Source organism: Pyxicephalus adspersus, chromosome Z, assembly GCF_032062135.1.
Source record: "Pyxicephalus adspersus chromosome Z, UCB_Pads_2.0, whole genome shotgun sequence".
Lineage (NCBI taxonomy): Eukaryota > Metazoa > Chordata > Amphibia > Anura > Pyxicephalidae > Pyxicephalus > Pyxicephalus adspersus.
The window spans coordinates 33,723,584-33,737,707 of NC_092871.1; the positions used below are offsets into that span (position 1 = coordinate 33,723,584).

At 37.0% G+C, this 14,124-nt stretch overlaps 1 protein-coding gene across 1 annotated transcript in view; it reads left to right on the top strand.

Annotated features, from left to right (window-relative positions):
• The window catches only part of LOC140344371 (A-kinase anchor protein 17B-like), a 33,571-nt gene that overhangs the window by 5,416 nt on the left and 14,031 nt on the right, over nucleotides 1–14,124 (top strand). Inside the window, exons 2-4 of the mRNA XM_072431495.1 lie at nucleotides 5,877–6,646; nucleotides 7,896–8,014; nucleotides 9,399–9,624. Coding sequence (XP_072287596.1) covers nucleotides 5,891–6,646; nucleotides 7,896–8,014; nucleotides 9,399–9,624 — 1,101 coding nt within the window. The 5' untranslated portion in view covers nucleotides 5,877–5,890. The remainder of the gene's footprint in view (nucleotides 1–5,876; nucleotides 6,647–7,895; nucleotides 8,015–9,398; nucleotides 9,625–14,124) is intronic.

Consider the following 14,124-nt stretch of genomic DNA (forward strand, 5'->3'; position numbering starts at 1 on the left):
CAGCAGTGAGCAAGTAACTGCCTGCACAATGCATATGCACAAGGGATCCTATTTCATTGGGGACAGGTAGATGCAGGGCTGGTAAGGAAGGAGAGGGATTAGATAAAGGCTTTGTTAGTGTTGTAACATAGGAAACATAAAGACAAATAAAAAATGTTGATTTATTGACATGATTACATTAATTATGGTAGCCATTACCTTAAGATGACAGTGACTCAAGTCCGTTTTCATCCAAAATTTGTATTCTCTTGTTGGCTTAAAACATATTTATAAGGGGGTTTTGCCATTATATATATGATTAGGTCAGGTGACCCTGTACTTAGCTTCTACTGAACAAAATTACAGGTTCATGCTACTCTTGGTATTTCAAAATCCCATATGGGATTTACCACTTCACAGAGTAAGAAAAATCTGTTAGTTTGACCTTCATTGACACCAAACAGATTTACTTTTTATTAAATCTTCACCATGCTGTGAACATCTAAATACTTGCATATTTTAAACTATCAAGGATGAATTGCGTTTCATATAATATGTAAGAACTTAGGACCTTGAAGAAGAGAAAGGCGTATGTTGCTGGAAAATGGTTGGAACAGTTCACTGTGAGGGCGATACGCATTTATTCCCTGGAGGCAGCAGCTGCTAATACCTCAGAGGCATCCAGCATCTCCAATGTGGAGTTGCAATGCCTAACAGCTACTAAGAATTCTCTCAAGGTAACATTGGAATAAAGTGCTTGTGTTTTGTCAGCTAGTGTTATTAAAGAGAATTCGGTGCTGGGTTGGATGCCCTGTGTTTGAAACCCAGTGCATGTGCTGTCACGGTCCCTTCCGTGACAGAAGTTTGAGGATCTGTCAGACTAGCTGCATGTGTGATTATCTGACAGCCTCTTTGTTTTTACTTGTTGCTGTGTTGTTGTTTGTAATGACCACTCCCCTTGTATCAGGTGCAGCTGGGGCTCATTACTGCTCTTCCATTTAGTCTGGCCTCACACTTCATGCTGTGCGGTTAATATTCACTACTGGGATGTGAATAGCTGGAGTGTCCTGCCATTCTGAGTTCCTGTTGATTTCTGCTTATAAGATAAGTTGCTGTTCTTTTGGTGTATTGGTGTTTTGTTTAGGTATTTGTTGTTTATTAGGCCTCAGGGAGACACTGGGTCCTTCATAGGGGAAGGAACCAGCAGTCTCAATCCAGACCCTACTGCTAGGGCTGTGCAGGGCTAGCAGGGCCTAGGTTCCTGGGTATGAGTATCCCTACCTTCAGGGGATGCTCATATGGTTAGGAGTCAGGGCTGGATTAGGGTTTTGCAAGGGGTGACCATTCCCTTTTCCCTAGGTATTTGAGGCCTAGTAATTTATACACCTTCCTGTTACCCTCCCCTCCCTGTCATTCGTGACATGTGCCTGGTCTATAGGGCGTCTTGGATCCAGAGGTGGAGTAACTGGGTCAAGAGAGAGACCAATGCTTGTAGTGGTGTCATGCAGCACATTTTACATGGAAGCTTTTGACTTTGATGATGATTTAAAAAAGGCTTGGTACCCAATCTCCCCATTATATCCAGACGAAGGTGCAGAACATGCAAATGCAGAATATTTATATGTAACTTGATCACCAGACTTATACTCTTGTCTGGCAGAAGGTGCAAAAAATCTTACAAGGTGTTGACATTTGCACAGATATTTTAATATGTATGTACAGATTGAGCACAGCCTAAAGCACCCTTATATCCCAAACAATATATAGATAGATTAGATAAGTTGGAGGAGCAGAGGTAATGTTTATATGGGGTCCCTAAAGCATGACAGTTCTATGTTGGCAGATTTCCATTCAGACATGGGGAACTGGATTTAGAATCCTATGTTCTTCAGTGAGATCATGATATATATGAGTTTTGTTAATTTTTTGTTTCTGTATTTACTGTTGGTTTTTAAACAAGATGCATACTGGTAATGTTTTTTTTCGTGTGTAGCAGGGTGTTCTTTTCCTGTTTTAGGCAAACAGGAAGTACAAGGATATGCTTAGATTAACTAACCAGGGGTAGTGTAAATTGGTTAAAACAATTTACATTTAAAAACTGTAAATACTATTATTATTATTATTATTAATTAACAGTATCTTTATAGTGCCAACATATTATGCAGTGCTGTGCATTAAATAGGACTAGTTCTGAAAGAACAGATAGGAATGAGATGGCCCATCATGGAGAGAGCCAGGAAGGAAAGTTTTCTGCACCTAGGATAGAAAATACCACCTCTATTCAAAGAAGTTTGGAGAATCCCATGAGTACTGAAGGAGCACAGCAATCCATCTGGAAAAGAAGAAGCAGGCAGGGTAGGTAGAAGAAGCTGGTAAAATGGAAAAAGGAGACAGAACAGGAGGTGACCTAATACTATTCTGGATACAGAGAACATCTGCAGATTTATTTTTTGCTAGGAGCACATACTGGGAGACTGGGATTACAAGCTAAATTACTGAGTCGCTGCCTTGAAGGGGATGCAGAGAGAATTGGGCAGTTGAGAACAATTTGATCTTCTGCTGTATAAGATGAATTGTTTCACAGTTCCTACAGCTACAGAGGTCAGTGAGTCATAAAACTCATTTATCACTTCTTAAAAATAATGTAATGTAAGTAATGTAATTTTTACCATAGCTTAGCAACATATTCACTGACGTTTTTTTGTAGTCTCCTAGATTACCTAAAAGGTAATTTCTAATATTTTCACTGTGTTTGTTGAATAATAAACACTGAATGAATGAATTGTTGAGTTGACTTAGTAACTAACTAACATATAAAGTTAGAAAAAATGTAGGGAGAAGGCCTACCTAAACTATAAAATATATTTATTTAAAATAAAGTAGCCCCTTACATTGGAAGTTCATTAAGGGTGTTCCCATCTCTTCACTAATAACTTTCAATATTGAGCCACCTCATTAAGCAATCATATATAATGTATAAAAGAAGAAAAAGTATGAGGTTCACGGCTCATAGATTGTATGAAATAATATATACGTGTATTTGTTACATAGCATCAAAAAACATTTACATAACGCAATCAGGTATTTTACCTTGGTCCTGTTAACACTTCATAGGACCTAGGTAATAGATACTAGACACTGTACTTCTATGTCTTCAAACAAATAAATGTGTGAAGAACCCCAAAAGTCCCGACCATATAGAGTTTGTGAAAAAATCTGACGTGTTTCGCCTTCATTAGGCTTCCTCAGGGATATCTTTTGTACGTACTTTATGGTCAATGGGAAATCATAAAAGAAACAAACATGCTGTGGCTGTGCTCTCAGAGATCATAAAGGACACAAAAATGCGTGATGATAAATGTGGCAAAGTGAAGGTTGAAAACCTTGTTCAAGTTAGTGCTCCTTAAGCCCTAAAGAGGATTTCGGTATATTTCTATATTGATTGCAATGCACGCGGGTGTGGACTCACTGTGCCACTGACTGGGTATGCTCCGGAGGGGTGTAACTAAGCCGCTACCTGGTCTTCACTAGAGCCTCAGATGGTGAGGATAGATTTGGGCCGCAGGGTAGCTGCCAGGTGCCACTCCAAAGCAGTCCCCGGGTCAGTGGCAGCTGACCAGAGAGGTCAGGGCACTCGGTGCAAGCACTGAGGGGGCTTACGTGGCCTGGAGGGCAATCAAAGTCCATAAACAAGATCCGAGGTCCGGGTCAGGCGGCAATCAGGCAATGTCCATGAGTTCAGTAAACAAGATCTGGTACACAGCAAAGCAGACAGAAGAAGCACCCTTGCACTAGGAGTTAGACTAGCTAAAACCATGGGATTGCTCAGGCATCTTCCTGTAGTAGGAAGCGCCTTTAAATACCTGCAGAAATCCAGCCATAGGCTAGTGAAACAGAGGGCGTGTATAAATTGCCTCATAGGTGAAGAGGGACACACCCACGCCAGCACAAACACCAGAGCAAGTCTCCAGCAGGAAGGAAACTCCAGCATGGAACTCAGGTAGCAGGGTTACGCTACCTGCTGCCTACGAAGTCAGACTGGCAGCAGGAGAGGAAAGAGAGGGCCCGCCACCCGTGCCTGTGATTAGGGGCAGCGGCGCCGTCATGGCCCGCAGGGCTAACATTGATGTACATAAATGATTCGGAAAAGCTTTGGTACTCAACGAGGATTGGTGTTTCATTCATCCATCAACACTGTAAGGATGTATTGAAGAGGCACAGGGTTTCCATTGCAATTTTAGAAACAGATCTTGTAAGCTGAAATGAATAGAGTCACAAAGGAGTATTACAGGGAGATGAGCACTGAGAGCACAGCCACAGCATGTTTGTTTCTTTTATGATTTCCCATTGACCATAAAGTACGTACAAAAGAAATCCCTGAGGAAGCCTAATGGTGGCGAAACGCGTCAGATTTTTTCGGTTCTTCACACATTTATTTGTTTGATGACATAGAAGTACTGTGTCTGGTATAGAATACCTAGGTCCTGTGAAGTGTCAACAGGACCAAGGTAAAATACCTGATTGCGTTATGTAAATGTTTTTCTTTGATACTATGTAACAAACACACGTATATATTATTTCATACAATCCCTGAGCCGTGAACCTCATTCTTTTTCTTCTTTTATACATTATAGCCCCTTACATTACTTAGCATTGGTAGATTTTTTTGATCTGAGAAATTAAATCTAAGCAATAATCTGGCCACAATAGGTGGGCTTTTCAGAATTTTTCCAGCAAGTTAGAAAATCTATCTCTGCAAACAATGATTAATGAGGTATACTTGTACATGGACCAGTCTTTGCATGGGGGTATTAGGCATAAGATCAAAATTTATATAGACAGTTTGTGCTTGTAATGTGGTATGCAGATGTTTTGGTTGCATAATGCCATGAATTTAATTGTATACTATATTGTATAGTAAAATGTATAGTATTTTATTTGCCATTTGACCAGGAATTTTGAACCAACTGTATGCGGGTACACAAAAGTGTGTGTTTAATATTCAGATGTGATGAGAACAAATAGAGATTATTATTCCCTATGTTGGATAATATCTTTAAATACTACATGCAAACATTTGTATCTATTTTTGGAATTACAGCTTTCAATATTTTCTCATGGGAGATTGACCATACTTCTTTATCGAAGAATATGTACAAATTTCAAATAATTTGAATGTCCTCATCTCAAAGTTTGCTCCTAATTAAATTATACATTTCACAAGAAAAATAGTGGAGCTGCTTATAAGCTGACTACTAAAAATTCTAATTGTTTGGCTGTTTCTGGCTTCAATACTTTTGAGTAGCGTGTCTGAAACAAGCTGTAAAAAAGCCAGTGCATCCGCAATATAGCCAGGCAGATTTAAAGCGTTCAACAATGGCAACCTACTATTTACTGTTACTATTGTAAGACATTTCATTCTTTAAACAGGGAAATCTACTTTGATGTAGATGCTGTCATCTTGGAAAACTTGTGTCTGCTAAACATCCTATGGTGCGTTTGAGTCACTGCAAGCATACTGGCTGCAGATGACAGAACATATTACCTTTTCTATTAGGGCTGGATGCACTGCAGATGCTCCATGCTTTAATTTAGGACCACCCATTAAATGTCTAGTCTTTCTTGCTAACAATTGTGGTCTTGTGGTCTTTTGTGGTCAATTATGGTCTTTCTATATTAAAATATCAATATAACTTTATTGCCGACCATTTGGACTTAAGATGAATAAAAAATGCACCATGACCAACCATTCCCCCCTCAAAAAAACAATCCAGCTTCCTATTTCTTGACAAGTTTCCTTTAAACTGTCCTCCACTCATTCCCAAGCTTATTTAGTTAGCTTTGATGCCATCTGAAAATACAATATTACATATTAATATTTAGCTTATCTGTTGCAGGGCCATTCAACACCATGACAGTTACCCCGGTCTACGATGACTCTGAAGCTGTTGAGTTATGTGCAACCTATCATCTCTATCTTAAACCAAGAGCAAAATTAATCATCACCATCATTCTTCCAGATGAGACCGACCAGTGCCGACCGGTATCAAACTGGGATATTTTGGAGCAGATGAAAAATTTGGTAGCACCAGATTATTTCTCTTCCCTCAGAATTGTCAAAAGCACAAAGGAGCTGATTCGATTGGAAGGTGAAACAGATACTACACAACTCTGTCAAATTTTCTTAGAAAAAATTAATGGGAAAACACTGCAAATAAACAACCTAAGTGACCCTGCAAGACTTGAGGTACACAAAGCACCTCTAGAATCTCCAACCATTGAAAAGGCCAAAGTAATAATGCCAGAACAGAAAGGGGACATAGAGGACACCATGGACCATTCTACTAAGCCATCTTGCATACATCTGGAAGGACTGCCATGTAAATGGTTTTCAGAATGGAATGCAAATATTGACAAACCAAGTGAAAAGATGCTAAAAAGTGCTTTTGAGAAATATGGAAAAATAGTTTTTATTGATATTCCTATGCTTGATCCATACAGAGAAGGAAATGTGGGGAGCCCAGTGACTCCTGGCAGTCTACAGGCCTTTGAGGCTTTTATTCAATATGAGGACAAATCAAGTGCAATAAATGCTGTATGTTCACTACAAGGCATGAAACTCATGTATGCTGCAGAGGATGGGAAGTCTTTGGCTTGTGATTTTAAGGTGAAATATATATAGCTGATATAATAATATATATATATAAACCAAATAGGTAGTTTATTGATCTATTTACATTTTGACACACTGTCTAGGTGCATCCACAGGGGGACAGTATGCAGGAAAAAAATAAATTAAGTTGTATGAATTCAGTAAAAACAATTGGATTGACATTTCAGTGGGTGCAAGCCATATTTTATCAAAGCTGCGTCTTAGCACAACGTCATTGTATGATATAAAGGAAGAATCATAGTAGGTTCTGAGGGTGTGAAAGGTCAGTGATAAAGAGCCTCTCAACTTGTTTATGTACCTCACAAAAATTAAAACCATAAACTCAATACTAGCCACAAATTAACACATATATTTGAAACGTTCATATCCATTTAACTGATTGATCAGCTGCTCAAAACACAAATGAATATTAATGAGAATGGGAGTTTAATTTTAATCATAAATTTGTGTTATTAAAGTGTATGTCAAGCCAAAAACATTTTATCTATCTTGTAGTAAGAGTGGGGAAAGATCAGAACTCTTTAAATTAAATTTGTAACATTTATACTCACATTCTCAAATGCTTACAATTCACTCTCACTATTGCCTATTGCTCAAGAACTGAAGGTAATGAATTACTGAATCTATTAGAAACTTGGCATGGGTTATAATCTTTCCATGCTCAAAAACAGCCTGAGCATACACTTTATGCTAGGGACACTGATACATAATTGCTAATGCAACAGGATGTCTGCCTTTGGTGTTTTGTGCTTTTTACATTTTTCCACCTGTAACCTAAATTCTTTTTTTCCATATAATTTATTAAAAATCATGATACTGATCCTCCATCAAATAATGCTATTTTGTAATGTTGTTTGCATATTTCTGTATGTTATATGTCAGTATGTATTTGTGAAGTTTTTGGACTTTTGACTACTTTAAATGCAATCAGTCACTTCCCTTCTAACCTTTCGCAATTGATCCCTCCAGTGTCTTCTTAGACCAGTACTAGGTAGGTCTCCTATATTGCTGTGTGTGAAGCTGCTCCCGTACACACTGCCCCCAAACTTTATTTTTGGAACTTAGGCAATGATGGTTCCTAGCTTAGTTTTGGTAACACATAGTAAGAATGGTAAGGAGGGAAGAGATAGTCTTCGTATAATATTCGTATAATATTCTTATAGTATTTAATCAGAATTTGTTTCATAGCTTTGTTTGGCCTAAAATATGACCATCTCAGTTCCTTCTTTTACCGCTAAATCAGGTATGTTTGGACACCACCAATCACTTTAGTGAGCAAGCAGTAAACAAAAGGGCTGCTGAGCGTCTAAGGCTGCAAGAGCTGGAACTGCAAAGGAAGCAGGAAAAAGAGGAAGACGAGAGGTACACATGATCTGAAATAAAAATGCTGATTCATAAAGTTATAGCTTGTATAAGAAACATTAGGGTTTATGCATTCTACATATGGAGTACTAAACATCTCCAGTTGTTTATAAACCCTGGTGTAAAAATAATGATAGGACTTACTTGTATTTGAAGACCATGCAAAAAAAATGGGTACCCAATATATCAATACAGGTAATCATGTCATGTTAAAGTGGACCCATATTTAGATGTTAACTATCTTGCTCTGATAAATACTAAATAAAATGTGCTGAAATAGTTATCTTTCCTGGCGTAGAAATTATTTTGGGTGCCATTAAACAGGCTTTTTAAAAACGTGCTTAAGTGATCTCAGGTAAAGGGATCAACAATCAGCTTGAACCATATTCATACAATTTAACATGGATTATTTAGGTAAGCATCTAGGCTTTTGGTCAAGTGCCCAGTTCTGATTTTTTTCTTCTAAAGAGTTTTGTCTTAACTCATTTTTTAATTCCCAACAAGCCAGGTAACATATCTTTAGGTTAACAATAATACATTTTTTTTTACATATTTTAATTGCTGGAACTAGAAACAATCGTTCCCTTATTTTTTAACCCAATAATCTGTCCATGCATGTTGTTTTACAGGAAAACGTTGCTTTTATCATAAAATGATAATGCGTACAGTACATAGTTATTAGTTTGTAAAGTGAATTCTTCATCCAGCAATGCTTCCCTAAAGCTGCAAATAAATAACCTGATTCTGACAACCATTAAGATGGTTCTCCATGTCCAAAAACTTACACTCCTTCTAATAAAATTTACTTATAGCTTTTTCTGGAAATCTGCATGAAACCAAAAAACAAGAAAAATTCCCTCACAGAAATTCCCTCAAATAGATGTTTTTTCACTAGTGACACTAGTGCATGTAGACACTGGGATCTATTTTTAAAGCAGTGAATCTAACATTCACTGAAACATTCATGGTAAAGAATGTTTCAGGTCTCTGAATTTTAATGGCAACAATTGACTCTTGACCAGGGAATGTTTCAGTAAATTCTATTTAATGTACAGCACTGCGTAATATGTTGGCGCTATATAAATCCTGTTTATTATTATTATTATTATTATTATTATTATTATTATTAATAATAATATAATAATAATTAATAATAATAATAATAATTGTAGATTCATAGCTTTTTTATAGACCCTCTGAGACTGATCTGATCATTTATTAAAGGCAGACCCTCCCATTTACCACTCACTTTTACTTTGATATTTACTTTATCCATATATTTTCTAATATCCTTGGCACAAATATAGTCCTTTTTGTCACCTTTGATACTAAAATTTATGTTTTAAAATGACACTAAATTAAACCCATTTCCTTAATTCCTCAGAAAAAGAAAAATGGAGGAGAAAAAAGCACGAGCCAGGAGAAGAAAAGCCAGGTTGAAAAGGAAGCTCCAGAGACAGAAACGAGAGCAGAAAGCCGCCCAACAGAAAGAAGCTTGTCCTGAAGATGAAATCGAAGACACACAAGAATGGGAAGATAGAAAACTAATACTCGCTCAGAGACGTCTCGAGTCAATCAAGCTTTTTAGTGTTCTTCTGGATAAAGTGAATGTAAGTGTCTTCTACAGAAAGCGAGGAGTTCAGGTGACACATAATTTTACTGGCTCACAATAAAAACTATTTTTATTTTGTAATAGGTAAATTCTATGTCTCTCTGTAAATTATCATATAAATGTGCAGGTTTTTAGGAATCAAACTTTAGAACTAATTAATACCCGATGAAGGTATCAAAGTCATGATGCATCTTTATTAACCAATGTACATAGTTACATAGAAAGTCAGGATGAAAAAAAGACATAAATCCATCAAGTTCGACCACTAAGGAAAGGAGCTTAAACTTCTTTTCCTCCAGACGCAGAGTGCCCTCAATTGATTATTTGTCAAAAAAACCTTCTCTGATTTGTTCTTCTATTAAATTTTCCCTAAATTTGGGCATGCGCAGAAAGAGGCCTTTCATCAATAGAAAAAAAAATTGCCGATCTCCCGCCTGCGTAGTGCGAGATTGGGAGACGCAGGAAGAGCCCGGAGGAAAAGAGATGTCAGCACCCATCCCTTCCTCTGTGCTGGCCCGAATACAGATACAGGGACAACTCGGGACCGGATGAAAGAAACTTCCCAAAATATAGACTGATCTGTGGGATTAAAGGTAATTGTATTTTTTTATTTTTGGTTTAGTTCTGCTTTAGGCTTTGCAGAGCCTACTACCGGTAGCAGTATTTTTATGCTGATCTTCTTATGCTGCAGTTGGTCCCAGCTGACACCAGAGGACACTGCTGAGAGAGTTGCCCAGAGATGTTCTTTACTAGGCTGTAGAGCTGCCAGCTTGTCTCAGAATAGTGCCCCCTGGTGGGAGCTGTGACACAAGGAGAGCTTCCTGCAAGCATACTGATTTTGCTCAGTTGTGGCTGACTGTCCTATCTGATGTTGCTGAAAAATGTATGTATCCTTTATAGATCATGGACAGCTCAAACAATGGATCCTAATACCAAAATAACAACTCATTTCTATTCATACAATACATGAACAAGACAAATACCTTAAACAAATAGTCCAAAAAAGAAATCTGGATTAGGAGCAGAACATCTATTGAATGGAGCCAATCCAGCAAAAAATGGGTATTGTGGAGTTAAGTGTAAGTAAATTACTGCAGATGCATAGCAAGAAATAATAGGATCCCTGCAAAATGTTAATGGGACCCCTAAAAATCGCAAGTGACCTATAATGCACCTTTATGTATACTCAGATATAGCAACTCTGCTACCTGCAATAAAATGAGGTTTTAAAACATTAGGTGCAAAAGTAGGCTTAATACCTACTGGTAATGCTGATCTTTCCCTTATTTAAGATTCCTCAGCATGACATATCTTTACTGGCTCACAATAAAAAATATTTTTATTTTGTAATAGGTAAATTCTATATGTCTCTTTGTAAATTTTCAGATAAATGTGCAGGTTTTTAGGAATCAAACTTTAGAACTGATTAATACCCGATGAAGGTATCAAAGTCATGATGCATCTTTTTTAACCAATGTACATAGTTACATAGTAAGTCTGGATGAAAAAAGACATAAATCCATTAAGTTCAACCACTAGGGAAAGGAGCTTAAACTTCTTTTCCTCCAGACGCAGAGTGCCCTCTTGATCCCAAAGTAAATAATTGGGAAAAGAGTTCTTTATATGGACCATTTATATATTTATACAGGGTGGAAGAACAAAATAGAGAAGGGTTTTTTTGGCAAATCAATTGTATTCAAAGTTCATTATCACAACAACAAACAGTAGTTATAATCACAAGTCCAACAAACAAGGAAGGTGTACCCCGATTGTTATATACAGGCCCTGCTTGGGCACTAGACAATAGTTTCTATAAGGTATATAGTGCTAGTAAATCTTGTCGTATACGTATGTCAATACCCGATGCGTTTCGCCCGGCTTAGGCTTCCTCAGGGGTGACTTTACATTTTAACGCAGTTGCATGGTGATTGCTTGACAGTAAATATTCCTATATAGACATATTGCATAGGTTACAATGGTGTCCAGTATTGACATATCAATGGGACAAGATTTACTAACACTATATTCCTGACAAAAACTATTGCCTAGTGCCTAGGTAGGGCCTGTATATACCAATCAAGGTACACCTTCCCTGTTTGTTGGATTATAACTACTGTTTGTTGTTGTGATAATAAACTATAAATACAATTGATTATTTGTCAAAAAAAACCTTCTCTATTTTGTTCTTCTATTAATCACCTGGGCGTTACACTGATGTCTGGATTTCTGTACCAAAAGCGGTACACTGTTTTTCATGAATTTTTTTTTTAAATTGTAGACCTGTAACTTACAGAAATATGTCCGAACAAGGGTCTAGTAGATATCCTAAATATAATAAAGTTTGAACGTCACATACCTATAGACAAAACCACATAAATATATTTTGTATTATTTTGTATTGGATTGGATACAGGACTTTGTAATGAATCCAATACAAAATATTTGAATTTCCCACTACGACCCCCGTCAATAGACGTATTCACTGACATCATCAGCAATCACAGAGGGACGCGTACACGAACGCTGGGTGTTCTAATTATTTCCGTACTTCCATGCAAAAAGAAAATAAAAAAAACATTTTTTGCATGGAAATTTATTTTAGATTATAGGCTATAATTCTTCATAACTCATTGAAATATGTCCAAAATTTGATAAATTTAATATTAGACTTTAAAAAATTTTTTTTTTATAAAACTTAAAAAAAAAAAAGGTGTATAATGTAATGTAACTGTACAGTAGCCTATATAATTTATATATAATACAATTATATATATATTATATAAAGATTTCTTTGTATTGGACTCAATACAGCTTTTTTGTTTTGAGTTCAATACAAAGTTATTTAAATTTCCCGCCCCGACTCCCGCCCGCACCAACGCTTGCAGCGACGTCACCGGGAAACCCCAGAGATCGTCACTGCACACGCTGGATGAAGACAATAGAGGACAGACGTCTCCAGGGGAGCTGCGAGGACAAAGGTAAGTATTTATTTTCAGTTGTAATCCGATTGTCATACAATGTTGTATGACAATCGGATTGCACCGTAACGCGTGTTTATATTTTTAGCTACCCTGCGCCTGGTTCGGGGTAAGCGATAGTAGCAAGTTTTCTTACCCCGAACCAGGCGCAGGCTAACCGCCCAGGTGGGTAAATTTTCCCAGGGGTTGGCAAACTGGCCCACTAAGCAAGGCAACTCTCACATCTGTCTACACCAGAAAAACACCTCCTCCATTTAAGTGATTTATTTACACAGGGTGATCATATCCTCCCTTAAATGTCTCTTCTCAAGAGGGAATAGATTCAGTTCAGTCAATCTCTCCTCATAGCTGAGGTATGTAGAGGTATTTCTTTACGTTTTGAAAAAAAAACAAGGAATTGTTGGATACTCTTTCAGGTTTTAATTGCTGCCTGGGTCCCTAAAGTGGAAATTCACTCCCTTTACTTGTCATGGTGACCATAATCACTATGACAGAAAGTGTGAGTTCTCATCAGAGTAACAGCTGAAGAAAAAACTTTCATAGGGACATGAAAGTTAACAATCTGGAATAAAACATTAAATCATCATTAAAACATCATGATTAAATCTCTGGAATAAAATTTTGCCTATTTTGGAGAGTTTTTCTTTAATTTCCTGCACTTTAAGTCTGGAAGTGAATGGAGACCTCCCAGGGGGGTGTGGAAAGCAGAATATAGCCTGAAAGTGGTTTTAACCCTTCCCTGCTCTATACAAAACCAAAAACAAATGTTTTGTTTAGGCATACACTTTAAGACAATAAAAGGTATTGTTTAAACTTTAAAGATTCAGGTTCTCTAGCACTACAAAGGGTTTTTTTTAGAATTGTGTGTTAACAGGCCCTCTAAGTAGTGAACACAGATGTCTGTGACCGTTTCAGTTGGGGATGTTTGTCAAATATCATGCTTTGTGGTTTCCTCCTGTCATCGTAAATAATTATGTTATCATGTCATCTATTAAGAGAACTATGAAGATTTCAATGTAATTTGGCATACAGGATTACTTGCATACTTATTCCATGTCAATGAATAAATAATAGTGGGTTAGTATAAGTCCATTAGCATTTTAGAGAGAGGTAAGCTTTGTTAGCCCCTCTAATTTATGTAAATCTGTATTTCAATATTTTTATTGTTTATCACAATTAAAGTACAAAAGTGCAAAACATGTCTTAAGATACAAAAACAAAAATTTAAGGACACTTCAGGTAGAAATATTTAACAACAGTAGTCTCCTTTTTCTGTATTCACTCATAAACTTAGAATCAAGTTACTCCAATTTGCAATACATTGCATGTTGAGAAGTTAACAAAACAGAGTTATGAAAGATTCATTGTAAACGCGTGATAGTTACAAGATACTAATAACTGACCCAAGGAGATTGTATGCTGAGAGGCTCACCCAAAGCAACCGAACTAAGGAACAGACAAACATAAAGACAGGAATACAAAGGGAAATAGGGATGGGTAGAGGAAAGAGGAAGTGCCAA